Source organism: Bidens hawaiensis, unplaced genomic scaffold (genome assembly GCF_021521415.1).
Source record: "Bidens hawaiensis isolate Kalapana, Puna unplaced genomic scaffold, B.hawaiensis_p1.1 tig00038207_1, whole genome shotgun sequence".
Classification (NCBI taxonomy): Eukaryota; Viridiplantae; Streptophyta; class Magnoliopsida; order Asterales; family Asteraceae; genus Bidens; species Bidens hawaiensis.
The window spans coordinates 90,198-106,383 of record NW_027496714.1 but is presented as its reverse complement, the minus strand read 5'-3'; the positions used below and the strand labels follow the sequence as shown (position 1 = coordinate 106,383).

The 16,186-nt window shown below is 34.2% G+C and overlaps 1 protein-coding gene and 1 long non-coding RNA gene across 5 annotated transcripts; one reads left to right on the top strand and one right to left on the bottom strand.

Moving 5' to 3' along the window:
• Positions 1-3,502: 3,502 nt before the first annotated feature.
• On the bottom strand, positions 3,503-4,919 carry LOC143590202 (uncharacterized). Its single transcript, XR_013145428.1, has 3 exons — positions 4,762-4,919; positions 4,578-4,666; positions 3,503-4,021 (listed from the first exon to the last, which is right to left on the bottom strand). It is a non-coding gene; the product is annotated as an uncharacterized LOC143590202 (long non-coding RNA).
• Positions 4,920-11,130: 6,211 nt separating this feature from the next.
• LOC143590190 (la-related protein 6B-like) lies at positions 11,131-16,186 on the top strand. 4 transcript variants are annotated; one of them, XM_077070746.1, is made up of 10 exons: positions 11,131-11,849; positions 13,050-13,131; positions 13,269-13,363; positions 13,451-13,522; positions 13,605-13,684; positions 13,784-13,883; positions 14,035-14,082; positions 14,168-14,233; positions 15,255-15,410; positions 15,581-16,186. In XM_077070746.1, the coding sequence occupies exons 1-10, from the start codon at positions 11,349-11,351 to the stop codon at positions 15,851-15,853; spliced, it is 1,473 nt and encodes a 490-aa protein (XP_076926861.1). In that variant the 5' UTR covers positions 11,131-11,348; the 3' UTR covers positions 15,854-16,186. The 4 variants fall into 4 exon arrangements, with proteins under 4 accessions (XP_076926861.1, XP_076926859.1, XP_076926860.1 ...); XM_077070744.1 differs by having other exon boundaries at positions 11,133-11,849; positions 15,249-15,410; XM_077070745.1 differs by having other exon boundaries at positions 11,141-11,849; positions 15,578-16,186.

Sequence of the window (16,186 nt, the reverse complement as noted above, 5' to 3'; positions counted from 1 at the left end):
GTTCTCTATCCTAGTCTTATCACTCAGGTCATCAAGCTAATCTGACCTAAGCCCAAACGAATCGAATCGAGTTTCCAAAACGAATCGAATTTCCAAAAAGAATCGAATCAAATTTCCAAACAAATCAAGTCGAATTTCCAAAACAAATTGAATCGAATTATGGCAATCCAATCGAATAGAACTTTTATAAATTCGATTCGAACCGGGTTTTCCTACTCTTTCGTTATAAACGTTTTCTTTCAACCCCTTACGATCTGTTTTACTGACATAACGAGTTTTGGGCCTTAACAACCTTACGCACTTGATCCATACATGGTCCGAAAACCACCCGTTCATCTCGAACCGTCCCAATAACTCATTTACTACCTTACCAAGTTTCATGGCACACTGACTTCATTTACCCATCCTTTTCTCGAATTGAACCTTACTGGATTAACCCGAACCGAGCCAAATAACCCATTTACTAGCAATACTTTATCAATAATCGTGACCCGTTCTATCATTCTACCAAATTTCATGCAAATTCGTACACGAAGACTAAACCTTTATAATAAAAACGTACATCTGAGGTATATGTTCAAAATCACTCAATAAAACCCAAAACCATATCAAACGAACTTGGAATTTAGTGATTCAAGCGGCCACGTGACCGAGTCGCCGAGCTTTACCAGCACCACCCACTTCCGCCGCTACAATCGCCAGAAAACTAAAATAATTGCCGGAAAACTCACTTTTTCCACTGCTACTCTTTTCTTGATAAAAACTGGACTTCCGAAGATCCGATCGGTGGGAATCTCCATTTATATGCCATGAACCCTTAGTTAAAATTTGAGACCGATCCGACGATTATATCTTCAGTAATTGTTGGATCTTTGTAGGTTGCTCTCACAAAAACGAGATTTTGGTAGAGAAGGAGGTTAGATGTGAAGATGATTATAAAATGAGATGGTGTCTACTTTTATAAGATGGGTCAGGCTAAACGTACCCCCTGGTTGCTTGTAATACCCCCCCCCCCTTCTTGGAAAAACCAACTTTCATATTAACCATTGAAATCATATAATTACCATATTAGCACAAAAATAAGGATTTCATATATTTTTTTTACAAGTTGCGTTTTTTTATGATTTCGAGTTTTTTTTTTTGGTAAAAGGGCATTGCTTTTGGTAAAATTAACATAAAAAAAATGATTACATACGAGTGCATATCCCTCCTCCTGAACATTTTCCATGGATAGGGTAGACCACAAATGAAAACATACTACCTAGCCCAAAGGCTTACAATTTGAGACATCATGCTAACCAAACATTTGACTAAGCCTAAACTAATCGGAGAAGCATCCCGATCCCCCTCCAATAAATAAGCGAAGCCCATCTTGAACCAAATCAGAGGCCCAAACCAAGAGTGTTACGTATCGGCTAGAACAAACTTTGCACGGGGCCACGCCCCACAAGCCCAAATAATTTAACATGTAGCCCATAACAAGTGGAGCGAAGTCTTGTTAGCCAGAAGCCCAACAAAAGATCCCATGTAAACTCTCTAGCCCAAACCAATTCCATATCCATATCAAAATCACCTTTCATATCCAACTAAAACTCATACATTATAGCAACATAACCAACCTACCCAACAATCTCCAAATAAGCCTCCAGACAAGCATAGAAGCTCACCAGAACAAGCACACAACCCATCCCAGCAAGGAAAATAGATGTAAATGAGCCTCACCCAATTACTAGTTACCAATCCATTCCCATAAATGAATCCAAACCCGGTCCCATTTCTAAGGCACATAAACGAGATAGAATAATGATACCAAGCAGTTAACTAGCACGTTCCTCAACAGTACTAGATGCTAATTTGGTCCCACTCCCAAATATATTTCACCCCATTTCTAGAGAAAACTGAAATACGTTACTTACTTGGGCATTATATGTAATGTTCATCAAGCATGAGAGACCAAAAAACACACCATTTAAAGCAACACATCCTCCGAGTAACAAAGCTTCACTCGTGACCCAGCCCACATGCGGCCCCATGCCAGAGACAGCCCACGGTTCGCCAAGCCCAGTCAACATAAACTAAGCCCAGAACTAGTTTGGAAAGTTGAAGCTGAATACAAACCGAATCATAACGTCCAAGCCTAGCCAACTTGGATCATAATAGACATGCACTTCAACCCAAAACATCCCGTAGAAGCACTATTGGTCCATACAACCATAAACTGGACCCAGAAAGAATCCGGGTCAACCAGGCAAATCGCACCCTCATCCCAATGAATCATCAATCAGTAACATCACAAACACATTAGGTTCCATAAACTTGCCAAAAACATCTTAAAACTCATCAAAACAAAATTCATAATGGACATAAGCAACCAAACCTGGCCGAATGCCGAACCAGGTTGGAGTTTGATCAATAAACATATTGATCTTCAGCAAATCCACCATAAATTAGTGATGACAAGACAATGAAGTTCAAACACATAACCACCTTCAATCATGAAACCACCACAACTTAAACCAAGCACTTCATACTTCAAATCAAGCCAGGAACATCCTTAAAAAATATCATCACACCACTTAATGGCATATAGTAACCAATTATGATCGAATGCCGAGCCAAAGTTGGATTTGATCAATGAAACAATGATCTTCAACCAAACTACCAAAAAGTTTAAGATGATCATAACTATAATAGCCCCAGAATACCAACATGCAAAACTAGAACCCAAAACAAACAAGTTCCCAGAATCCATTCCTATCACTTCAAACATTACAAACCACGAGCTAGAACAACCTAGTGTTGATACTCCAACACCCAGATTCGACCCACAACTGCGTGATGTTTCCAGTTCCAACCAACCAAAAATAGAAGGACAAGAAAAATAACCAGGAAACACATGATTTCGAGTTTAGGGTTTAGAGTTTAGAGTTGGGTTTAGGTTTTCGGGTTTAGGGTTTTAGGTTTTCGAGTTTCGGGTTTATTTTGTAAAAGATAAAGAGGTAAAATAAGGATATTATAAATATATATAGTATTAAAATTAAAAAAAAAGATATTATAAATATTTACATTATTAATACTAAAAAAATAAATTAATAGTAATACTTGATAGTTTTTAATTTGATATATGTAGTGGAGATTATTAAGTGAAAAAAATGTTGTAGAGACTAATATGTATATAAATAATGTTAAGAGGTAATAATAATTTATCTAATAAGTTAGGGGGGTGTATATTTAGTAAAAATGGTGTAAGGGAGGGTACGTTTAGCATCACCCTATAAGATAGGGGTAGGGTTTAATGTTTAACTTTTCATCTAATGACACGTAACCCACTCATACTTTAAATAATTATATTTATCTTCTATAATTCAATTAAAACCAAGTCATTTACATATCGAACCAAACTTGGGATGCTACAATAACATATCATTGTCGCTTTAATACTTTATTCCTTTTATATATCACATATAGTTAGTATTCTTTCTTTTCATTTATTGTTTATACAAATTTGATCATTTACTCATGATAACATAACATATATTCTAAACATATTTCTAACTACGCACACATACGTCTATATATCTTTGTTGTTATCATCTTCACCATCATCAGATCATCAACACGACCTCATAGATCAAATTGCAACAAAGATTACTTGGACCGTCTTCTAGCTCGTTGTTATCAACCGGTGGCGGTTCATTTGGATTAAAATCTAACAACTTCAATTTAGATTACTTGGACCGCCTTCTAGCTTGTTTTTATGCCAGCTTTGAGTATTTTGTTTTAGATGAGATAGGATAATCTTTAATATCTGAAATTTCATTTGATGGTAAAGTGGTAATAACCTTATCAACAGTCTTTTTAACTATCTGCTTATGAGCGTCTTTGCTCAACTTACCATCACACCATGCTGACTTCAATAACCCTTTCACAAATTCAACCAAAGCAGCATGGAAACATCTAAGCGATTTACATTCTCCTTGCACTTTAGATCTTCTATGTGCATCGCCTACTGCAACAAAATCTAGTTTATGGAAACAAACTTTAGCAATGCTTATTTATTAGTTAAGCTTCAACTTTTTTGTCTATAGAATTTTGTAAAAAATGGGACTAAACTGTGAATCACATAAAAACTTTGAATATGTGTACAATTTTAATGCGATATAAATTTTACAAAAATAAAAACCGAGGATTTCAACACTTAATCCACAATGGCTAGAAGACAACATCAAAATGGATACACATAATTCAACCTAAATTTCATATTTGGCAATAGCAATTATTGTAAACATAATACTTTCTTTCTCTGCCACTTTGAAAAACTTTCACATTGCCTGACAAGAAAATCATTTCATATACACTAAACTTTAAGGAAACATTTGATGTGAGAAAAGCAAATTCATATGTGGTAAAATATTATTCGGAAATACGAGTCGAAAATCTATACAACAAGTCAACAAAACTACATAACATCAAACAAGAACTCTAACTGAACATAGACGAACTAGATAACATCAAACAAGAACTCTAACTGAACCAACCCCCATATGGTGATATAAAACTGTGAAGTTTAACGTTACCTCGTGAATTCAAATTTCATGGATGCTTTGTCATCCCGCTATGAACAATCAACATGTTATAATTGAGTGATATATACGTCACTAGTTCTCTACATAATGAAACCATGTAGAAGTGATTAAGCATGCCCATTCTTACCGAAATCGAAAGTTAATGATAAAATAAATTAAAGGAAATTCTAATTACCCGTATAACTCAAAATAAGATAGAATTAAACACAAGCAACGGATTCCTACTCTTAGATGATCACGATTGTTTTCCATAGACATTGGCAACCAAAAGTTTACCATCTAGGTCAATCTGTGACGGCGTGCGGCGCTACTAGCCACTAAGCAGATGCCTTTGATGATATAACAAAAGAATTAGGTTTTATGACGGTGTTGAAGTAGGGCGTGATATTTATGGATTCACATTATTGGACTACTAAAGAAAAATGTGTTGGGCCTATGAAAGGAAATTGGGCCGTCATTTCCAATTAATAGATTCTATACTATAACAATTACCTACTACATTCAATAATTACAAGTTAAAAATTAAGATGCACGGGACATTACTCTTAAATGTTATAAATACGATATTCTACTTTTCTCTTTACCATTCAATGAATAGTATTAATAAAATTAATTTATTGTGGAAAAAATGAATTTTATTGTTCTCATGTTTTTTAGGTTGATCGATAACAATCTCACCCAATAAAATTGTAGCCATCGGTCACACATTTTACACCATTTGTTTGCACTAGAACCCGCTAAAGAAAAACTTAACTTCGTCAAGTTTTTTTTCCGAACTTCAAACAGATGGTTAGGGCATTTGATCGACAAGTGTCAATTGATGCACAAATTATCTCAAAACAGTGCTTCAGACAACTTGATTTATGTTAGTTGTAACTTTAAACACCGGGATTGAAGTACCGTTTCGTCATTTGGAGCATTGTTTGAGGTAAATTTTACATGAACGACTCATATCCTCTTTCTGATCAAAAGCCATAAAACTTCACTTTGAAATTCGAAAAAAAACTTAATGAAGTTAAGTTTTTTTTTAATAAATACAATGTAAATAAATAGTGTGAATGGCGGGACCGTTGACAACAATTTTATGAAGTTGGATTTATTAGAAATAATATTTTAGAGTAGTAACCAACTTTCAGAAGTGTTTCACTTAGGTCACTCATCAAATATTTTATTTCAATCAGATCATTAAAGTTTCTTTTGATGTATAAATAGTAGATATTTAACCTGAAAGCATGTCATCCATTCTATGTCCTTTTATTCAAGTCTTTTCATTTTTAATACTTGGACATTGCAAAATATTTTATAAATTGAAAAAACAATTTTAAGATCACAGAAATTGCAAAACCGATTTAAAAATCACAAAGTGCCAAAAAAATATTTAAAAATGACAAAAATATAATAATTAAACTTGTAAAAAACTATCAATTTTTTTATAAGCATTAGAAAAAAAACTTAGGTAATATTCAAAATTTAAATGGTTGAAATTATTAACTGTGTCTACACCATAAAAACCTTTTAATTATATATTCATAAAAGATCAGGATTAGGTTCATTTGAGAAGTGTTTTTTATTGCGAGAAGTGCGAGAAGAGATTCTAGCCAATCAAATTGTTTCTTTTTTAATTTATAATTATTTAAATAAAAGGGTATATTAGTAAATTATAAAGTGTTTTCTTTTGTAACTAATAATCATTAATAGTTTAATTAATGATAAGTTATTACCTAATAGTAAGTCACAAACTATTAATATTATTTTTTATTTCATCTAAAATTTGAACCATTATAATCCATTTGATCAAAAAATCATTTTATTTAAAACATGGATAATTATTTTTTTTATTTGATCGCAAATGTGAATTTCTTTTTCTTTGATTTTCAATCAACTAATATAATGTGGGTTTATATTCTAGAAATATCTACTTAATATTATGTAGACACACTTTTAGATGTTGTGTAGTCGTAATTAATATAGTGTAGGCAAAACTAATGAAGTATAGACACGATTTAAAATATTGCGTAGTCATAACCATTGTAGTGTAGACAAAACTAGTGTAGTGTAGACTCACTTTCAAATGTTGTGTTGACATAGCTAATGTAGTGTAGGAAAAACTAATGTTGTGTAGACACGCTTTCAAATTTGTGTAGCCCTAACTGTTGTAGTGTAGGTACACTTTCAAATGTTGTGTTGACATAGCTAATGTAGTGTAGGCAAAACCAGTGTATTGTAGACACTTTCAAATGTTGTGTTAACATAGCTAATGTAGTGTAGGAAAAAATAATGTTGCGTAGACACACTTTCAAATGTTGTTTAGTCATAACTGTTGTAGTATAGGCGTACTTTCAAATGTTGTGTTAACATAGCTAATGTAGTGTAAGCAAAATTAATTTAGTGTAGATACACTTTCAAATACATTGTAGTAATAACTAATAATCCAATGTATTTAAAAGTAAGGAAAAGTAATGTGTATATTATTATGATGGTACAGAATAAAAAAAAATACTAATTTTTTTACCCAAATCATTAGGTATGCACGTTAACAAAAAATATATATCCATTTCAAAAAAGAAAAAAAGAACAAACATTAAATGCAGCTAAATCGTTTTATGTTTTAATAATTAAAATGTTTTGAGCTGAATTATAGGAGTAACAAGTGGGAATTTCATATTATGTGCTTACATTTAAAGTACAAAGATACACTTTTCATATTAAAAACATGTATATGAGATTATTAATAATTACTTGTTTTCCATAATCAATATATACCATTGATTAACGTAATCAATTGTCCAGATTGATTTCTCGCACTTCTCGATGTAACTTGACTTCTCACACAATCCATCTCCTAAAAGATCATAGCTAAATAATGATAAAATTTTAACTTTAGTCGATATTCCATTACCAATAGAATGCTCAAATGAGTCAAAATACACCAAAAATCCAAACGTGTCAAAATACACCAAGATCGAACTAGACCAAAGTACACCTACACGAGTCAAAATACACCAAAATACCAAAAACAGGTCAAAATACACCAAAATACCTCTAACGGGTCAAATAGCCTAGTATGCTATCTCGCGGGTTACACATCTTGACTTTATGTTTTATTTCTACATCTTAGTCTCGCCACCTTTGATTGTGGGTCTTTTCTCTCGTTCGTGCAAGACCTGATTATATGTTCAATTCTTGGTAGTTTTCACACGTCAATTTTCTTCCAATTCCTACTTTTTAGTTCTTTTCTTTCTCTATAGGGCCTCTTTTCCCTTTTACTGATGTTGTTTTAGGTATTCCTCTCTCTTTTGGAGGTTGGGGTTTTATATCATTTGCTTTAGGCCAATGCATATTTTTCTTTGGTGATTTTATACAATGTTTATATGCTTCATTAAACACGTCCTTGTTAAAACCAACACAGGACATATGTTTTTGGGTCTATGTTGATGAACCCTAAAGTTGCTATCGTATGAACACAAGGGATGCCTGACAATCGTCATGATCCACAAGTTCAAGTTTGTCCCTGAATCTTCACTACGCGTGCACTTTTTTACTCCTTCATATATGTTTTTTACCACTTGGAATAACATCATAATGCCTACAAAGTTTTCCGATCTTTTTTTCCGTTAAGAACCTTCTACACATCACAAATCTTCTAATATCTTCTAACATAGGGATAATGGGCTTCCTTTGTGTAGTTCGTATGCATGAATTAAAGTTTTCACTTATTCTATTCTCCCAATGCATCATCACATGCCCCCACCAACTTAAAAAAAGCTCTTGGCCAAGTAATTAGATTTCTTATGATCATTCACAACTTTGCGACTAGTTTTCAACTTTTCCATGTCTTTAAACCATTACTTATATTCAGAAGGCCAAAACAAATTTTTAGATTCAAGCCCACAAATTTTCAGCATAAATGTGTCTTGTATATTGCATGTGTTAAACATTTGGAAATACATCCTTTATAGTCTCTATTGTGACACCCGGCATTTTCGGGTTAATTCCGTTAACATACACTTAGTTATCTCAAACAATCATGCATAATAGTAACACATATAAGTGAGGAGTCACACGCATGAGTCTGTCCTAACGCATTGGCGATTAATATCAAACCCGATCTGGTTAAGTAGTTTGGATAGTATAGATCTTTATGTGCCACTTGATTATGTGTTTGCATGACAATATGACATGAGAAGAGTAAAAAAAAAGGACCTTCTGTGTCGCGAAGGGCAATCCCCTCACGTTTGACGTGTTGCGATGAAAGTGCAGACGGGAAAAAATGACTTAAAACCGAAAATCAAACCCTAATTGCCTCATAACCTCTCACAGCCGTTACCACACCCACACACACACACTTGGGGGATTTCTAAGATTTTTGGGTGTTTTGATGTGCTAAAGATTATATCTAACATCTTGGAATCATCACACGTAAAATATGTACGAATAACTGCGAAAATATATGTGTAATATTTTATTGTGTTCCAAAATACAAGTTATGTTGCGTAGCGAATAATTGCGCGAAATGAACGGGTAGTCGACCCTAGGTAAAGTTGAAAGTCTAATAATTATTTAAATAAGTGGGAATGACTTAAAATAATATATTAATGATGAAAATAATAATATTAAGTCAAAATCCCCGATTAACGAAACTTATAAAGTACGCATGTAGGAGCCGGTATAGCACAACGTAAAAGCACCAAACACCAATCATCACCAAAAATTAAGTCAATATCTCCATTCGCATCTCCTACCCACGGCGACACAACATGTCAGCTAACAATTATGTCATCATTGTCCCATAAAATCCATTGATTGTTAGGAAATGCGGGTGTAATCATGTTTATCCTTACATTAATGAAGTTTAAAAGCTTTACTGTGTAAAACTCTTGTTTAGTTTATGATTTGAACTGAGGGAATTCAATAGATATACGAATTAAACAGACGGGCTTTGAACATCGAACAATTCTATAGCCAGACTCATGGCTCAAGAGACACGGCAAGTGTGTCACATCCTTTTTTCGAGTATCTATCAACATACGATTTGTTAATGAATAAATAGATGTTTCTTTGTGAAGACGACGTAACTACTAACATGTGAATTAAATATTGCAATTTTCATACTCTTTTCTTGAAAGCGGATTGTCTGGATGTGGAGATATAAAATGAGTATGGACATGCTGTTACATGCATTATTATTTTATTTAAAAGACCATATCCTGTTTTGACCATGACAATTTTCTTGTACAATAGATATAATCATTTCAACATTGTGAACATATGTGTAAGAATATATAATACCACTTTTTACCATGATATTCTTCTTGATTGAGAGCTCAAAAACGTGATAAAAATGTTAAAAACTTTTGGATAGAATATGCAGAATACAAAACTCTAAAGAGTTAGAAAAATTCGTTGTTTTGAGTTCTTATTTGCCATGTTTTTCTCGTCTTTTCTCCTATGACAACAGGAGCCATACAAGGTTGTTCTGGACAGCCCTTGACCTCTACTTATGGTTACGATAACAAGGTGGACATACAACACAAAAGATCTGAAAATACAATCTCTAAAATTTAGATATGAGATAATGTTATGTTGTTTTATACTCTTACTATTGGTATGGTGTAAGAATTCATATAGCCATAGGAAAACTTCATTATAATAAAATGATTACAATTTTTATAGACTATTGCTCCCTATCACCCTTTGGTTTTCTTCTTTGATTGTACATAAATTGTATTCTCAAAGGTGTTCGTATAAAGTGACGTGATAATTCGATAATGATCAAGAGACTCTCTTGATTAAGTGTAAACTATTGATGGGCTAAGATAGTAAAAGTGACGTGTACCAGACCAATTCAAACAACAGATACTGTTACATTGATAAAATGTTGATAAAACAAATGCCAACCTATAAACAAATAACAAACTATCGCTGAGCTAAGATATTATGCTTAACTTTACTACACGTTCGGTTTTATTCATAGGACAACAAATGTATACAAAGAAACAATCAAGACTATTTGCATAGTTAAAAAGAAGCAAAAGTAAAATTTAAGACCATTTATACACCGTTACAAATGTATACTAGGAAACAAAATTATTGGTCAAGCATTCTTGCATCAAAGATGAACGGAGCTAAGCGATCTACCGAAGCTGTGGGACGTAAAAAACATCAGTAGGGGAGTGTTCCACCTAAGAGTAAAGCACCCGCGCGAGCGGTAGTGAGAATGTCGGCTTGAGTAACACAATCATTGATGAGAATCCAATGCACCCGAAACCCCAAGGGTTCCTCCGCAAGATTCGTCCACAGAGGGTTAGTCATGGCCTAAGATCAGACCGAAAGACGTAGTTGATGGACAACAATTCACTTGAATCTTTGTTTTAATCAATTATAATATTATATTTAGAATATATATAACAGAATTATTAATAATTAATAAATCCTTTTGAAAGTTAAGATTTGTTTAAGCAAAATAATAAATCTAAGATAGAAACATAAAGAAATTATGATACACCAATAGTCTTACTATTACTATAGTAGAAAGAAAGAAAGAAATAAATAAATAGCCGATGGGTGGTGTTACAAGCCTGGGAAAGCAAGCCTTGTAGCAGTACCAGCAGCGGGTGGAGTAGTAGTAGTAGTATAGTAAAGTAAGCAAGTAAGGGGATCTTGCTTTGCTTCATCTTCTTCATAATCTATACATACAAACCCTAAAACTCTTAATAAGCAGATCCCCTTATTATACATACACTATCTAAACCCCCAATTATTATGGCTCAAGAACCCCCCTCACAAACCCTAGACACTCCTATCGATCCACAACAAACACCTTCTTCTAATGAAAACACCAATCCATCACCATCACCATCACCATCACCATCACCGTCACTCACACGTGACGTTTCATTCAGCCGTCTCAACGCCAAGGCACCGGAGTTCCTCCCACGAACCACCGCCGTTGATCTAACTCAGCCGCGGCTGGTGATTTCGCCTCCGCCGACGTCACCGGGACTGATTCATGTATATCCAAACCCTAATTCTCCGTTTCACGCGCCGATCGGGACTCATGTACCGGTTGCTGTGCCAAATCATCATCATCATGTTGCGATGCAGTATCATCATCATAATCATCATCATCACCAGCAGAATCATGGTCATCAGAGGTATTTGGATCAGAAGGATGGTTCGGTTCAAGCGAACCGAACGGGGCATGGAGATCCGGAGTTGAAAGATGGACTTACTGATGAAGCTACTCAGAAGATCGTTAATCAGGCACGATTATGTTACTATTTATATCTAATTTTATATGTTTATGGTGAAATTGATGTTTTGTTTATTTGCTTATATAATTTGTTGCCACGTGCCCACGTCTACTGCCTGTTGATGATCTAAATGTGAAATCCGATTCCGGTGATTTTAGATGGGCTGTTCATACTTTATAGCGTAATTAATGTTTATTGCACATGTATATATTGTGGAAAACTTAGGGTTTATCAGATATGCCTTTTAGATAGGGCTTGCATTTGAACCTAGGTATTATAGTTTTTTAGTGAATACCTGGACTGTATCGACACCATACCGTTATCGTTACCGACTAACCGTACCAAGAACGCAATTGGTGATTTTCATGTTTTCACTACTTTCAGTATCGGTACCATTCGGTTTTTTCTAATTGTAATGATACCGGTTGTGTTCCTAATTGGCTATTTATACCTGATTTCATATGTTTTTTGGTGAAATTGATGCTTTGTTTATTTGCTTTTACTCTGTTGCCACGTGAACTTTGTGCTCTTGTGTGTTGATGATCTAGATCACAATTTCGATTCCGTTGATTTTAGAAATGCTTTTTATAGCATAATCTATGTTCAGTGCGTGCATATATATGTTTATTTTGTGGAAAACTTCGGGTTTATCAGATATGTCCTCTAGATAAGGTGTGCTTGTTTTGACGTTGCATTTTGTGTAGGCATGAGATTGGTATCATACGGAAAAATAAAGATACCAAAAACGAGTGAAACCATACACTGAATATCATACCATTTTTTTAGTTCGTACCGATCAGTATCGGTATTATTAAAATATTAAAAAATTACCGTAACCGAATGGTACCAATACTGGAAAAATGAAAATTGATTTACCAATTGTGTTCGGCACAGTATCGGTATTCAGATAAAAATGCTTATCCTTAATTTTGCGTGTCAATGTGTTTGCAATTTGTAGTGGATTATTGGACATTGGCTAGCTTTCTAACAGTTTGATTGCTTTAGAAATCCATTGCTTTTGCACTTTGTAGTGATTGGGATAACATATTCTGAATTCTGATACAACATTGAGATGTGTAAAATTGCTTGCATACATGATAAGGAAGTGCATTTTGAACCTGCTTTTAAGTTCTGTTGCTGTTTTCTTTATACTGCATTATTGTGTACTTTGATCTTTATTATTGACATTCTAGTAGTACAAATGTTGTAGGTGGAGTATTATTTCAGTGATATAAATTTGGCAACTACTGATCACTTAATGAGGTTCATCAACAAAGATCCTGAAGGATATGGTAAGATTAATCATTCCAATGTAAGATATATCATTATATATTGTTCTGTCAGTATTTAATCTCGCATAATATTCATTTTTATATTTAGATTTCGTGCTATGGTACCTTCTGATCTATTTCTTAATTTTAATTTGCAGTGCCAATATCTATAGTTGTAGCTTTCAAGAAGATCAAAGCCCTTGTTAGCAGTAATGCTCAGCTTGCTAACATACTTCGGAATTCTGGAAAACTGGTGGTTTTTTTTAAAGAAATACCGACTTTGAACATATTCTTATTTGTTTATGTCAATTGTGACTTCTAATGTTGCAACTTTGTATAGGTGGTTAGCGAAGATGGGAAAAAAGTCAAGCGTCTGCATCCTATGACTGAACCAGATATGGAAGAGCTGCAAGTGAGTCTATGATTTGTTTTAGCATTGTTTATCAACACTCTGGAACACTCATGTTGCACGTATTTAATATTTTATTTTGTAGTCACACATAATTGTTGCTGAAAATTTGCCTGATGACAACTGTCATCAGAACCTAATGAAGATTTTCTCGGCTGTCGGGAGGTAGCATATTTTCATTTAGAACTTTTGAGTATGTATAGACCTATGATTTCATTAGGTATTACGCAAGTGACCTTATTATTTGAAGTTGTACTTGATTAGTGTAAAGACAATTCGTACATGTCAGCCGCAAGCTTCCAATGGTGGGGCCACTTCAGCATCAAGAACAGCAAAAGCAGATGGTATTCTCTACAGTAACAAGGTATTCATGTTTTGACTTTTGAAATATTAAGATTCGGTTTTTCATGCGTGTGTTACACATATTTTAGCAATACAATCACAGTCATTTGTAGTGTTCATTTACTGTATGAATATTTGACATACCCTTTGTTTTATACGTATTTTTGGCACAGTTACATGCTTTTGTGGAATATGAAACTATTGAGTCTGCTGAGAAAGCAGTAAGTGTTTTAACACTTTTTTAGATTGCAATGTGTTTCATCGGTCCATTTTCAAGAATTTAATCATATATTCATATTTCAATAGGCTTTGGAGCTCAACAAAGAGGGTAACTGGAGACATGGTTTGAAAGTTCGTTTACTCAGACGCCCTGTATGTGTCTTAACAATACTTTACTAATTGCTACTTTCTCATTTAACTAGTGCACTTTTATTGTTGAGCTCTTCTATAATTTGGAGGGGAAATGTATATTAATCTAAATACAATGATTCAATAGATCTAAAAGTCACGTGGGTAAAGAGTTACATTTTGCCAAAGCTTGCCATAGGATTATAAGTATGGGTTAACATGGGCTCGACCTAAACATGCCATTTCTTGGTACAGTTTATTGGTTGAATGGGCTTGGTCTAGTTGGATTAACTAACAAATATTTTCTTTTTGTTTTTAGTTATTAATAAATAATTAGAGTGCTCATTTTGATTACAGAAACACTATTATTACAACGGTAATCTAATACTTTGGATTAAAATGATAAAATTGGGACAACTTTGAGCCCATATGAAATGCTCAACCCATTACAATATTGTATGTACTTTTACCCATTATAGTTGAAGTTAAACTCATATTAGCCTAAAACTGAACCCAAATTTGCCCATTCATAGGTAAATATGTCAAAATTGCCAATAGCACCTCAAATGGCAAGTATATGTTCAAGTTGTTGCAAGTTAATCTAGAAACTGATCATTAAGAAAGTTGAAGGGGCTAGGTGAAAGTATCTAGTTAGAGGATTTATAGTATGGGTTATTATTGTTCTTTTGTGTATGGTATGGGTCAAAGTCAAAGCAATCAAGGTCAAGAGTCAAAGTCCAGGTCTAAGAATAAATCAAGCCATTCTAGATTTAAGCATACGGGTTAAGCTTTTGGTCTATTTAAATGGGTGATATGATTCTAAGTTTATTGAGTCAAGTCTGCAAGTTTACTCAATAAAAGAGTAAGTGTGAAAATTTATTCATAATAAAATGCTATCAAATCTGGGCCAACAAAAATTAGCAGATACCTGAATGATTACCTTAAAATGTTAAGTGTCAACCATAATGATCTCTGATATGTAAACTATGTTTGGTTGATTATTTACACAGCTGAATCTAAATTGTTATTATCTTAAAAGTCTCAGGCAAAACCAGCTCAATCACGTGGTAAGAAGGCAGGGCAAGAGGATGAGGCTGTTCGTAAGGAAGATGACACGTCAACATCAGAGCAACATTCACTGAATGAGAAACAGTTAGATGACACTTGTCAGCAATCTGATGGCCCGTCACATGAACATGTAGTAAGTTCCTTTTACTTTAATCTAAATCTGATTTTTTCATTATTTTGTACTTGCAAGTAATTTTCATGGTATAATATGTTTCTTAGGTTCCAAAAAGTTATATTTGTCATCTTTTATTTCCTTGTAACATGTCATGTTTTTATAATATAATAATCTGTTAATTGTAGCAGGGAGAAGATCACTCAAATGACAAAGAGGGCAGTCATAAAAAGGGGCGAAACCGTGGCAGAGGCAAAGGACGTGGCCGACCTCAGTACAACAACCATCACAACAACCGCGGGAACCACATGGCTACGCCACCTTCAACTAATCCTGTTAACACCGAGCATCCGGTTATTGGGAAACAACCTCCTGGGCCGCGTATGCCAGATGGCACCAGGGGTTTCTCTTTGGGACGGGGGAAGCCCGTGAGTGTTCCAGTTGATAGTAGCATCGTATCATGAGGCAAGTGGTGATTGGATGGAATAATATGCGGTGATTGTTGGGAGTAGGAGAATATTTTCCCTTTTTACTGGTTTGAGTGTTGTGTATTCTAAAGTAAAGATATATGATGATAATATGGGTCGAAACAGAATGTGGGTTTTTTTTTATATACTGTTTTTAGAGGTTGATTCCCCTTGTGTTTCTTGTTTGTTAATGTAGAATGCAAGAAGAAAACACCATTGTGGGAGTTGTGTCGGGTTGGGTGCAGATGTAATTGAAGTGAGTAAACACGATATGATTGATGAAGATGTATCGGTTAAGGGTTCTTTCTGTCCACAAAATTTCATCTGCTT

What these genes read in the sequence shown, in the direction of transcription:
- LOC143590190 (XM_077070743.1), top strand. Translation starts at nt 11,349, where the DNA reads ATGGCTCAAGAACCCCCCTCACAAACCCTAGACACTCCTATCGATCCA. An exon ending in CAAAGATCCTGAAGGATATG is followed by an intron (nt 13,132 to 13,268) that starts GTAAGATTAATC and finishes TTTAATTTGCAG; the next exon opens with TGCCAATATCTATAGTTGTA. An exon ending in GCCCGTCACATGAACATGTA is followed by an intron (nt 15,411 to 15,577) that starts GTAAGTTCCTTT and finishes TGTTAATTGTAG; the next exon opens with CAGGGAGAAGATCACTCAAA.